This window comes from Giraffa tippelskirchi, chromosome 5 (genome assembly GCF_054371585.1).
Source record: "Giraffa tippelskirchi isolate mGirTip1 chromosome 5, T2T-mGirTip1v1.2.pri, whole genome shotgun sequence".
Lineage (NCBI taxonomy): Eukaryota > Metazoa > Chordata > Mammalia > Artiodactyla > Giraffidae > Giraffa > Giraffa tippelskirchi.
Window position 1 is genome coordinate 11,287,350 of NC_137279.1, and position 13,578 is coordinate 11,300,927.

General features: G+C 47.6%; 1 protein-coding gene across 4 annotated transcripts in view; it reads left to right on the forward strand.

The window, feature by feature from the left end:
* The first annotated feature begins 1,890 nt into the window (after positions 1-1,890).
* Positions 1,891-13,578, forward strand: part of SMYD2 (SET and MYND domain containing 2) — a 52,081-nt gene continuing 40,393 nt past the window's right edge. For 3 of the 4 annotated variants that reach the window (XM_081491313.1, XM_081491314.1, XM_081491315.1), the window contains exon 1: positions 1,891-2,069. In XM_081491313.1, coding sequence (XP_081347439.1) covers positions 1,897-2,069 — 173 coding nt within the window. In that variant the 5' untranslated portion in view covers positions 1,891-1,896. The remainder of the gene's footprint in view (positions 2,070-13,578) is intronic. The other variant, XM_081491316.1, reaches the window with a different exon arrangement.

Genomic DNA, 13,578 nt, shown 5'->3' on the forward strand with positions numbered 1-13,578 from the left:
AAATGCCCTCCCATTACTCTCGCCTGACCTCCTGCCCTCCCCGAGATCTCAGGCTCCACTCAACACCTCAGAGGGTTGCAACTACACACCATTCTTTCTTTCCAGTCCCTCTGTCTTCACATGCAGTTCTTTCGGCCAGGCAAACTGTCCTCTTCCTTTGTACTTAAGTCTCATCCATCATTCAGGCCCAGCTGAAAGGTTACTTGAATGTGGCACCTGCCTTAACCAAACCTTCATTCTCCAAGCTGTTTGCCTTCCCCTGCCTGTTTTCCCACAGAACACTTTGTAGAAGCCACCGTAATAACACTTGTCTCAGAGAGCTATCTTTGTTTGCAGAGGGTCATTTCATTTAAGAGCGTGGGCCTCATGTTCAGACTGACTGGAGGTTGAAACCAAATTCTGCAACCTAGCTGTGTAGCCTTGGAAAGTATTCTGAGTTTTAGTTTCCTAGTTTTAGAAATGGGAAACATATAACACCTAACTCACTGGGCAGTTAGAGTTACATATTTACGGGTGTAATGTGTTTAAGCCACTTAGCCCAGTGTTTGCCCCCATAACATCCAATAAGGATTGTGAATGTATGGAAGGCAAAGGCCCAGGCCTACATTTTGCCCCTCTTTCTATCCTACAGATTGGCCACAGTCGGTGCTCAGGGAATGCTTCTTAACTGACTAAACAGGAGAGTATCCATGACGTATTCTTCTCTTCAGGAAGGCCAGAGGCTTATTCATTTTAGAAGTCTTATTGAAGGGTCAAAAATTCTGATGACATACTCAAATCACATTGATCTCACCCTTTGCTGAACTACTCCTGAACTTACACAGGCAACCTAGTTTGAGATTGCACTTTAAGTATTAGTGTTTTTGCTAAATCCTCTCTTCATACACGGAATCCTTACAGCCCGCACATCAACTGCAGCCTTTCCACACTCCTGTGCAGAACAGATCAAACTCTTCTTTCAGAAAGGACGGAAAGTCCTCTCTGTGACTAATAACCTAATTGACTTTTCTAAGATGTCAGTGCGTGGTCAAGCAGATTCGATCCCTAGCCGTGTGCTCTGGCCACAGCACGGCACTGCCCCCAGGCAAGTCTTAAGTTCCTTGACTGCAAGGTTATCTCCTGCGTCCTCCGCATCGTTGCCTGTACGCAGAGAGTCTGAGTGAGCAAGCCTGAACAGTGCACTTCCTTTTTCCGTTCACGTAATTAACTTCCACCAGAGGAGCAGAGGAAAAAAAGAGGAGGTTCACTATCAATACTTGAGATTCCCTGGGAGTCACACTGGGCTCTAAAAACCTTTCACCTTGGGGAAGCACCTTTTAACCCTCGGTACATCAGTTTCCTACTGCGGTTTCCCTTTGCTGTTCCCCGAGGACTCCTTCTAGGGTTCTCGACAAGGACAGAGGAACCGAACTGAAGGTTGAGAAGCATCTTGCCCCCCAACCCCGCCAACTTCTATTAACCCAGAGCGGGCCATGCTACTGGCTGGTCCTGGGGTGGCTCTGGGTACCTGCCCCACCGCGACCCCATCCCGCCCACCGGAACGCGGCCGCGGCCCGCGCCCTCCGCCAGGACGCGCACGCCTCCGCCCTCCTGCCCGGAGCCGCCCCGGGGGGACGCAGCTCCGGGCGGCGGTCACGGCGGCCGACAGTCGGTGGAGTACGGGGCCGCGGGCGAGGGTCCCGCGCGCGGGGCGGGGCCGCCGGGCCGGGTCCCCCGCCTCCCGGGGGCGCGCGAGCGCCGGGCGGGGCCGCCGTCCCTTCCGGGGAAGCGGTGGCCGCCGCCGCGTCCGCCGGGCGGCTTCCCGCCCCCGCGGCTCCGGGTGACGCTGCTCCAATAACAGCGCGCGGGGAGCCGCAGCCGCGGGGGGCCCCCCTCCGCACCAGCCCGGCCGCGGGGATGAGGGCCGAGGGCGACGGCGGGCTGGAGCGCTTCTGCAGCCCGGGCAAGGGCCGGGGGCTGCGGGCCCTGCAGCCCTTCCAGGTGGGGGACCTGCTCTTCTCCTGCCCGGCCTACGCCTACGTGCTCACGGTCAGCGAGCGCGGCAACCACTGCGAGTTCTGCTTCGCCAGGTAGGGCGGCGCCGGCGGGCGCGCGGGGGCCCGGGGGGCGCCGCGCGCAGGCGGGCGGGAGTGCGCGCGCCTCGCGGGGTCCTAGCGCCCGCGGCTCCGGGGTCGTTGCGGGAGGGGGCCTGGAACCCGGGACTGGCCGGGCCACGTGCGTTCGGCAAGACCCGCCAAGTTCCCGCCGCACGCCCTGCACCACGGCACGTTTCCCTGCTGGCCCCGGCGGGCTGTGCGAACCAGCCAGGGCAGGGTCGTGCCTGCAACACGTGGGCTCGGAGCCAGGCTTGCTGCCCAGCGCTGGCCACTCGGCGCTTTGCTGGCGGGTCCCAGGTTTCGCGCAGTGGCCACAGCCACAAGACACCTTTCACTTGTGCTTCCTGCGAGGTGATCTGTGGCCGCCCCCACCCCGCCAGCCCCGCGTTGCCGCAGGCTTGCCCTGTTTTGCCGAGGAACTTAATGACACTTCGTATTTCGTGTGAAGTACGTGGCCCCTTGTCTTTCTTGTCACCCTCTGCGCTTGGTCTTTGGGGAGAAGCCAGGGAGACACCAACCCGGGGTTCAGAGGAACTGCAACGGGGGGAACGGGATCTAGCTCTGGTTTGGGGCTGGGAAAACCTGGTTGCTTGGGGGATTAGGCTAAACGTCTGGTTGGAGTTGGTATTTAAATGGGGCAGATCATTTATGTGTGTATATGTGTATATATTCACATACACCAACGGATAATTATATCTTCAAGCCTTATGACAGTTTCAGACCTGAAAGGCACGTTAGACATCATGAATGCAACACTTTCCATTTTAAGGGGGAGAGAACTACTGCCCCCTTCTATATATATAGAAGTATATATATTCATGCTTATAGTTAAGAAAATGAATCTGATGTTCTCAGTTCTGCCCATTGCCTACCTAGCTAAGTCTTCAATGAAAGGACCGAGGCAGGAAGCATGGCACTGGAGTTTATGCCATGGGACCTTCCCGGACCCTGCCTTACTTTCTTTGAACCTCAGTTTCTTCATCTTCGAAGTGGAGATTCCTGGGCTAGATTAAGCCCACCTGAGGTTTGCAGGTACCTTTTGAATACAGGTCTCCAGTCCAACACACGCGGAAGAACTCAGTGCCTGAGATACGTTCATCTTATTCCACGGTAAGACAGAGCAAAAGAAGGGACAAAAGCTAAATACTATAGTCATCTTGCCCAGACTCCCTGCCAGAGCTGTCTTCCGCTTTGGGGGGACCTGGAAAGGAACTAGACACAGAATCATGCCGTGGGCAGCTTAAGGGCTGTATGTGATGTGTCTCTTTGAATTGGTGAGCCAAGAGCTAAAGGGTCATGGCACCACTTTGCGACGTTTGAGTGAAGTGAGCATTGGGTTTTCCCAAAGTTAAAAAGGCTGCTGTGTCTGGTCCCTTGATCTTCTGAGCCTTGCTGTGGCTCAGAGTCTGAAGCAGCGTGGGTGTCTGGAGTGGCAGGAGCAAAGCAAGGTCACCCCGCACGGAAGGGGCCTCCCTCCTCCATGAGGGCTCCTGGTGATTCCTGGGATCCATCGTGGCAGAGAAGACTGCAGGACCAGGCACCTAGTAGGTGGTCAGATGTCTGTTACCAGACCACTCCTCTGGTGAATTATAGATCAGATCCAGCTGGGTTCGTGGTGGAGCAGCAGAGTGGAGAGATGGTTCTCTTTCGCCTCCGAACTGTACCTACTACACACGCCCTCACCTCCGGATAGGAAGGTGCAGTCAGGTGCGGCGTGGCCAATGACCCTGCCATATAGGACAGCATTTGCCTTTATTTCCCCTTTTTCTGAATGACATTCATTAGTGTCACTGTTGCCTTAGACCCCTCTCCAGCGCTGCCCCCTACACTGGGGAGGGACCACTGCACCTTCCCCCCCCTTTTCTCTGGCTTAGGTGAACTTCTGTCAACACCCACAGTTTCTTTCCTCTCTCTCTCCCTGAGTACTCATTTGAAATCAGCTAAAATAACACACAAGATATGACATCATGACATCATGATACCTGTGAAATCAGAAATATCTTTGTACTCACTCTGTGGTTTCTATTAAATCCAGTTCACTTAGAATTAGTGGCTAGATCAGTCTTAAAGATTTAGCTCTGTTTCCTCTGTCAGCTGTCCGTATAGACCAAGGACAGATTATTCTGTCTAGCTGTACTGGACATATATGTCCCCATGGTTCCCCTAGGGGTAGGAGCAGAATTCTCAAAATGCTGATCCATGACTTCCCCTCCCCTGCCATGAAAAGAAAACTGCACGTATTGCTTCTTGTGCCAGAAGTTGAAGGTAAATAATATTGCTTAAGACAAATGAGCCTGGAGAGATCTTCCTTGTCATGTTAACTGTATCAGGGTTTGACTTATTTTGAAGGAAAAGAAGTGATGTTTTTCAGAAATAAGTATGTTCTGTAAATGGAAAAATAATAGGAAGCCTCTTAAGTCACAGTGAAGTGGAATTCTTACTGTCAGGGTAACACAGGCAGAGGTTTGCATCTGTATCACATTTTCTCAGGGTGGCACTTGGAAAGATGTGTATCTTGCCTCAGCTGCTAAGAGGCAGCTCCTAAAAATATAAATGTCTTCAAGTTGGGAGCTGTCCTCATCAGACCTCTCAGATTTTTATTTATGTATTTATTTTTTGGTATACAGAAACACAGATGCACGCGCTCACTGACATGCGCATACATTGGCCTGGTCAATATTTTGTGGCACACTTTTTCACTTGATATTGAATGTATTTTAACGCTTGCTGTTATTTGTCTCAGAAAGGGAAAAGTCTATAACCCTACGTTCCATCTAAGAGGGCTTCCCTGGTAGCTCAGTGATAAAGAATCCACCTCCCAGTACAGGAAACCCGGGTTTGATCCCTGGGTCAGGAAGATCCCTGAAGAAGAAAATGGCAACCCACTCTAGTATTCTTGCCTGGAGAATTCCGTGGACAGAGGCGCCTGGCAGGCTACAATCCATGGGGTCATTTAGAGTTGGACATGATTGAGTGACTTTCACTTTCTATGGGCACACGCTCCAATAATCTATTCCCTGCATCTTTTTACATGTGTTTTAAAGAAATGAGTAGAAAGATTAAGATAGCCAATGAGGACTTTCCTCGTGGTCCAGTGGTTAAGAATCCACACTTCTGTTGCATGGGTTGTAGGTTTCCATCCCTGGTCCAGGAACTAAGACCCCTCATGCTGCATGGTGTTTCCCCAAAAAAAGTATATGTTTACACACACACACACACGCACACGCACACACACACACACAGATAACAGATTTCCTCTAAAAAGTAACTCTAAAGAATATAAAGTTCAGCCATTTGTATAGTAGTTAGTGAGATATTGGGTTGCCATTTCCCACATTTCAGTATTTCAAGTTTTTCTTTATTTAGAGATTGCAAAGGAGGGACTTTGGGGCCAGATTGACTGGGTTGGAATTCTGGTTTCATCCCTTCCTGATGGATTGTCTTGAGCCAAATTATTTAGCCCCTCTGGGCTTGCTAGGTGGTACTAGTGGTAAAGAACCCACCTGTCAGTGCAGGAGACATAAGAGACACGGGTTCGATCCCTGGGTGGGGAAGATCCCCTGGAGAAGGGCATGGCAACCCACTCTAGTATTCTTGCTTGGAAATCCCATGGACAGAGAAGCCTGGCAGGCTACAACCCATAGGGTCGCACAGAGTCAGACATGACTGAAGCAACTTAGCAGGCAGGCACTGACTCCCAGTTTTCTTTATCTGTAAGCAGTGCACATTAACACCCACCTACTGAGCTGGTCCTGAGACAGCGAAGTCAAGTGCCCACCACGACCCAGACAGTTCAGGAGGTGTCACCATTGGCTCGGTGTCTCGCTTCTATGGACTTATTTGATGAGCTCTGTTGGCTAAAAGTTAAATAGTATGAGAACATATTCTCATTTCAGGGACATTTTTATGGTGGTGGGGTTGAGCTGGGGAATACTGGGAAGAAAATATTGTACCTTGTTAGCCAGTGGAATCATCGTTCAGATGGCAGGTTGACAAGCAGCGGTTCGCAGCCTCCCATTCAACAGCATAATAATGGTTATCTTATCTGGGATCAGTTTTCAGTATTTTCCAAAACCTGATGAAAATGATATGATGAGCCTACACAGGTAAAGCTTTATTTATTTATTTTTTTAAAGAGCCTTGTGTAGCTCCAAAATGAATAGCGACTTTAATACTCTTTTTACCCTGGAATTAAACAAATGTTTGAAATAAGAAACGGAGGAAAACAGAATGTTCCACCTAGCAAGGATACCACGGCTCTTCTCTGCTCTCTGCCTTCAGCGTGATTCAGCTGTGCCAAGGAGCAGTCCTGCAAGACTTCAGGTGTGCACAGTGCCGGGACACGCACATTTTTCACATGCAGGGAGCATCATGTCTGTTCTAGCATATCAGGGCCCAGTGACCAAGCTGCATGATTAAGAACGATTTGAGATGAAAGAGGCAGACTGGCAGCAGGATTGATATCCTGAACTGAAATTCAAACCCTGGTGAGTTAAAACCACCATCTAACCCCTTTCCCTCTAAAAAGCAATTGCACAAAATCCTCTCAATTGCAAAAATTTGAAGATCCTGTATAAAATGATATTCCTTTATATCATGTTGCTCTTTGCAGCTCATAAAGCGTTTCCAGGTACATTTGTGTTTGGTCCTCCCAAGGATGGCTTGTGTAGAGAAGACCTTGTCCCATGTTATGTAGGAAGTAACTGAGTGTTGGAAAAGTTGTTTCCTTGAATTTTACCTTTTTGGGGGCAGATATTGAGTGCCTCCTAAGGCCCAGCCTCTTCGTGGAGGGAACTGTATCTTTCTGTTCTGAGTGTGGTATTCTTTCACTGTCCCTTTTTCTTTTTTTTTAATTTAAAAATTTTTATTGAAAGATAATTGCTTTACAATGTTGTGCTTGTTTCTGCCAAACATCAACATGAATCAGCCACATGTATCTCTGTCCCTTTGGACCTGAAACTACTATGTAGTTCACACCTGGACATGAGGGCTTAAGGCATTTCTGCTTTCTCAAGTGAAGGCATTTTTTATCACCTCTCTTCTTTTGCTTCTCCCTGCCCCTGTGGATAATTCAACAGATTAATGCATCGTTTCTAAAAGTTCAGAAAAATCAATTGATTCATCTCTCTTGGATTTATATGTTATGCTGCTGTGGTTTCAGAGAATTCTTTTTTTTTTATGCTAACGGTTTGAAATTTGTGTAACAACTGTGTATATTCTTCTGTATTATCCACTATTACCTGATAAAATGTAAAAAAGAAATATGAGGCTTTGGTCCTTTGGTGAGTTTGGAATATTTTTATTTTTTTTAATTTCGCTTTTATTTGTTAATTTGGGCTGCTCTGGATCTTCATTGCTGTGTGCGGGCTTTCTCTAGTTGCAGCGAGGGGTGCTACTCTTTGCACAGGCTTCTCATTGCGGTGCCTTTCGTGTTGCAGAGCGCAGTCTCTAGGCACGTGGGCTTCAATAGTTGCAGTCCTCACACTCAGTCATGGTGGCACATGGGCTTAGTTGCCCTGTGGCATGTGGGATCTTCTCAGACCAGGGGTCGAACCCAGGTCCCTTGCATTGGCAGATGGACTCTTTACTGCTGGACCACCAGGGAAGTCTGGGATATTTTTAAATATGTTCAAATTATTTAAAAGGAGTTTGTCATCTTCGTCTTTATAGGTACATATAGACAGTTTGTTTCTGTGTGCTCTGGTAGGGCAGCGTGAGGATATTAACTATCCCCGCCTATCTTTTTTTTTCTTAAACAGGCCTATTCTTCAGCACTTTGCTCTGTGCAAAGTTAAACAGACGTGATTTGTTGATGTAGCTGTGCTGAAAGGCCCCTGGATGTTATTCCTGTAGGACAAGCATATGGCACACTGTCTGTCCGAACGTTCTTTAAAAGATGCTCAGAAATGTCTTAAATTTCTTTGGGAACATTCAGGGCTCAGGGCTGTAGTTTGGCAGCAGCTGATCTTCAACAGAACTCAGAATTGGTAAGAACCTGGGACAGAGAAGTTATCTTACAGAACTTGAAACAGAATGCAAAGAATGTTTCTACTTGATTTTGGAGTTTGAAACTTAACTCTTTTGCCTAAGGGGATAACCTCAGGCAAAAGAGTGAAGTCTCAAACTCCAAAATCAAGTAGAAACATTCTTTGCAGTTTTCTGTTTCAAGTTCTTGGAGAGGGCAATGGCACCCCACTCCAGTACTCTTGCCTGGAGGATCCCATGGATGGAGGAGTCTGGTGGGCTGCAGTCCATGGGGTCGAGAAGAGTCGGACACGACTGAGCGACTTCACTTTCACTTTTCACTTTCATGCACTGGGGAAGGAAATGGCAACCCACTCCAGTATTCTTGCCTGGAGAATCCCAGGGACGGGGGAGCCTGGTGGGCTGCCGTCTATGGGGTCGCACAGAGTCGGACACGACTGAAGCGACTTAGCAGCAGCAGCAATATCCCCTTTCTTTTTCTTGTCGATATAAAGAAAACATGAAATCATTGTAATTTTAAGCTGCTGTATTTCTGCCTCCCGAGGAGGCAGTCAGTAATTACAAATATCCCTTCTGTAACTGGAGTCATCAATAGCTAAGGTCATTCCCACCATATGCACATTTTGTTTTTTGTACTTCAGACATGGAGGGAAGTAATCACATTTCTCAGTTTGAGGAATGCTTTCCATCTGACCTGTGCCAGGACAGTTGGATTGAAATTTCTCCTTTCTTACTGATTCTGCATTCCCACATCCTGTTCCTGTCAAAGGCAGCCCGATTCTGGTTTGCCTGCTTGCCTTTGAGTCCATGAGCATATAGTCCTGATCACCACCAGGGAACTAGGCAGACCTGGAGTGGGGCACCCTGATTGTACTTGACCAGATGAAGGCTTTGAGTCCTCTTCTGGAGGGGCTTCCCTGGTAGCTCAACTGGTAAAGAGTCCGCCTGCAATGCAGGAGACCCCGGTTCAATTCCTGGGTCTGGAAGATCCCCTGGAGAAGGGATAGGCTACCCACTGTAGTATTCTTGGGCTTCCCTAGTGGCTCAGATGGTAAAGAATCCGTCTGCAATGTGAGAGACCTGGGTTCGATCCCTGGGTTGGGAAGATCCCCTGGAGGAGGGCATGGCAACCCCCTCCGGTAATCTTGCCTGAAGAATCCCCATGGACAGAGGGGCCTGGCGGGCTATAGTCCATAGGACTGCGAAGAGTCAGACATGACTGAGCGACTGAGCACAACAGAGTGCTGGTCAGCCTGGAGGTTAGTCGCTTCTGGAGCCGTCCCCTTGCCCTGGAGAGGGGCCCACTCTGGGACTAGAGGTCTCTGTCCTCTCTCAAGGGATTTGTATTAATGTGATCAGTCTCTGTACACCACCATCAGTCTCCCATTCTCATCCCAACCCTCGCATCTCTGGATTTCTAGTGAATCTGTGGGAGTTTAGGGGTGCAGTCCTCCAGCAGGGAATTGACTGAAGTAACTGCCTTTTCAGGGGCTGAACCCACGACCTTGGCCTCATTAGCACGGGCGCTGTAACCAGTCACAAAGCCACACACCTCACTTTGTGTAACTTCTGCTGACTCTGTTCCTACCACCCTCGGAGGCCTCCTTTTCAATTGCAAAGGCGTTCACACCGGCACAATAGAACAGAAGGAAATCGGATCTCTTCTAGACTTCTCTGAAGGCCAGAGATATGCAATTTAGCAGGAAAATAAGACCAAAGTGTCTTGAGGGTTCGGGAAACAACTTATCTTTCTAGTCCATGCATTTGTTGAGAATCCAGCTGTGTGTCTCAGATTTTCCTTCCATCAAAAATTTTAAAGTACTGTGAAACTCCTTGTGCCAATGTATTAACATAAAACTTAGGGGCTAAGTGAAAGGTTTCTGATGACTGAGTGGAAATATGGCATGTGCATTATTCAAGTGGGTTGAGTTCGCTTTTTAAAGAAGGAGTGCATCCAAGAATCCCTAAGTGCTTCTGTTTCACAAGTTTACAGTCCTTAGAAACCAAAATAAATGCTTGCCATGATAGCTGAGACACCACTGTGTATCTGCAAGTGCACTGCGATGAACAAGACATCTCGTTGCCCTGGGAACCTACAGTCACCATTGGGGGAGAGGAAGAATAAGGCCGACTCCCTTACCAAGAAGCCAATTTCACACCAAGGCCTGAAGACACAGGCGTATCCTGGGGGAGGGAGGTGCAAAGGAAGTCTGGCTGGCAACAGGACGCACTTTTTCATCTGAGCCAAATAAAAATCTCAAGGATTTTATATCCTGGCACTTGAGAGGAGTTATGTTGCCGTCTGTGACAAAATGAAAAAATATTGGACCAGAGGAGCTTTTTGTCTTGAGTCTGTGAGGACTAGGAGAGGCTGTTCAAGGGATGTGGGCCCTGGGCTCAGATCTTGTTGATTTTCCTCACTTGTGCCACCTGAAAAAATCTCTTACCCCTCCTTTGCACAAATCTCTAGCAGAGTGACGATCACTGTCAGTGATGGTTTCACAGGTTCTTAAAACTTCAACAGTAAGAGACGTTTAATGATGGGCAGAAGGTAAGCTCTCTGAGAGCAGGGATTCTGTTTTTAATATATAAAGCAAATGTTTATATTTATGGGGCATTCACTGTGGCTCTGGGCTTCCCAAGTGGTGCAGTGATAAAGAATCTGTCTGCCACTGCAGGAGATGCAGGTTTGATCCCTGAATTGGGAAGATCCCTTGGAGACGGAGATGACAACCCATTCCAGTATCCTTGCCTGGAGAATCCCATGGACAGAGGAGCCTGGTGGGCTACAGTCTATGGGGTCACAAAGAGTTTTCGGACACAACTGAGCAACTGAGCACACACTAGGTGCTGAATCCCCGTGTGAAAAGGGAACAAAAATCCCTCCCACCATGGAGCTTATGTTCCAGTAGGTTTTCATCTTTATTTTATACACTGTAGACTGAAAAGAAAAAGCACAACATGAGAGTTGTGAATTAAGATTTATTTGGGGCAGAATGAGGACTCACTGCCCAAGAGACAGCTTCTCAGAGAGCTCTGAGGCCCTGCTCCAAAGAGATGGGTAGGGGAGATCAGCGTAAATTTGATTTTGGTGAAACGCGCAGCAGAAGGTTACTGCCAGTCCCAAGATGGGGCTTCCCTGGTGGCTCAGTCGGTAAAGAATCCGCCTGTAATGCAGGAGACCCAGATTCCATCCCTGGGTTGGGAAGATCCCCTGGAGAAGGGAATGTCAACCCACTCCAGTATTCTTGCCTGGAGAATCCAATGGACAAAGGAGCCTGGTGTGCTACAGTCCGTGGGTTTGCAAAGAGTCTCAAGAAGGTTGCAACTAGTCACGAGGAGCAGATATCTCCGCTAATGATTTTAGTGCTTTTCTAGATACGTGGAGATGTCAGAAATTGGGCTCATAAAATTGTCTGAAAATTTCTAGCTATCTGAAGTCCTGCTCTGCCAGTTCTTCCCAGAGCATAGAGTGCATAACTCCTCATCTCCGCCCTGGACTCCTTTCAGGCAATGGTTGAAGGTCAGCGACTGCAGTGGCTAGTGATATCATCCTTGTAGAAGCAGATAGCAAGTGACAATTTTTAGTTGACAATTTTTAGTAGTGCCATGAACTTTGTCATTTTAGCAGAGTTTTTGTTAAAGGCAGTAATGTTCTGAGTTCAGTGCTTTCTTTCATCAAACACTGATAATCCACGTATGTCATAAAGAAAACTGTTATATGACCCAGCAATCCCACTGCTGGGCATATACACCGAGGAAACCAGAATTGAAAGAGACGCGTGTACCCCAATGTTCATCGCAGCACTGTTTACAATAGCCAGGACATGGAAGCAACCTAGATGTCCATCAGCAGACGAATGGATAAGGAAGCTGTGGTACATATACACAATGGAATATTACTCAGCCATTAAAAAAAATACATTTGAATTGGTTCTACTGAGATGGATGAAACTGGAGCCCATTATACAGAGTGAAGTAAGCCAGAAAGAAAAACAACAATACAGTATACTAATGCATATATATGGAATTTGAAAGATGGTAACGATAACCCTATATGCAAGACAGAATAAGAGACACAGATGCATGGAACAATTTTATGGACTCTGAGGGAGAAGGTGAGGGTGGGACGTTCTGGGAGAATAGCATTGAAACATGTATATTATCGTATGTGAAACAGAACACCATTCCATGTTCGATGCATGTGACAAGGGCTCAGGGCCGGGGCAATGGGATGATCCAGAAGGATGGGATGGGGAGGGAGGTGGGTGGGGGGTCCAGGAAGGGGAACACATGTAAACCCATGGCTGATTCATGTCAATGTATGGCAAAAACTATTACAATATTGTAAAGTAATTAGCCCCCAACTAAAATAAATAAATTTATTAAAAAAAAAAAAAGAAAAGAAAACTGTTAACCGAGAAGTTTAAACACACAATCTAGTTCATGACTTATGCCAACTAAGGGAGAATGCTGATCAGATAATACTGGGTCAAATGAAACTGTAGCATCCCTGAATTGTGTTAAAATAGCAGCACTTTGGGTAGACATTTTTTTGAAATTTGATGAAATTTGGTCTGCTCATACGCTTGAATCAGTTCAGTCGCTCAGTTGTGTCCGACTCTTTGCGACCCCATGGACTGCAGCACGCCAGGCTTCCCTGTCCATCACCAACTCCCGGAGCCTACTCAAACTCATGTCCATAAAGCCTTTTAAGTTGTATTTAGAAATATTCATACTTGAGTAAATATTTCTAAATACAACTTAAAAAGCTTTAGGATTTTTTTTTCACCTTAAAAACTTACAGGGTCACAAAGTAGTAGAGATTCAGAAACTAACAGCTGACTTATTTCACTCAGTAGTAAATTGATTTCAGCACATGTTCAGGCCTTCCGAGGCACCCACGTGCTGAATATTTTCTAGGCACAGAGTGGGGAAAGCAGCCCACTGCCAACTTCTGTTTCTGTGCATCTTCAGAGAGTGACCCAGTGGAAGGCCACCGTAGGGTCAAGGCTACCTGCTGGTGTGCCCCCAAGGCTGGGCATAGCACTGTTTGGGTCCAGTTTGCTCTGCAGCATTAATTTCACTCCAGCATCTCCAAAGTGCTTATAGTGGGACATGCATACATGCATGTGTTTGCACCCATAGCACCTTCTGCATACTTCCTTCATTACACTTGCTCCTTGACTATAGGAACCAGGTCTTCTTCAACCTTGTAACTCCAGCACTTAGCCTGATGCCTGATACTCCATGACCTCAGTAAATATTAAATGAATAGTCTCATTTCTGCAGTCTTATTTTACTAATAGCTCTGTGGGCAGGCCTCATCACCTTCTCTGTTCCTTCTTGGAAGTGGATCCTTATAGATACTTACAGAACACTTCATCGATCCCTGCCTTCAGGGCAGAATCTTGACTGCTCCAGTCCTCGACATTCAGTGCTCTTTCCACCTTGCCTGGCATTATCCCTTACTGCTTTTTTCACTTAAAACCTAAAC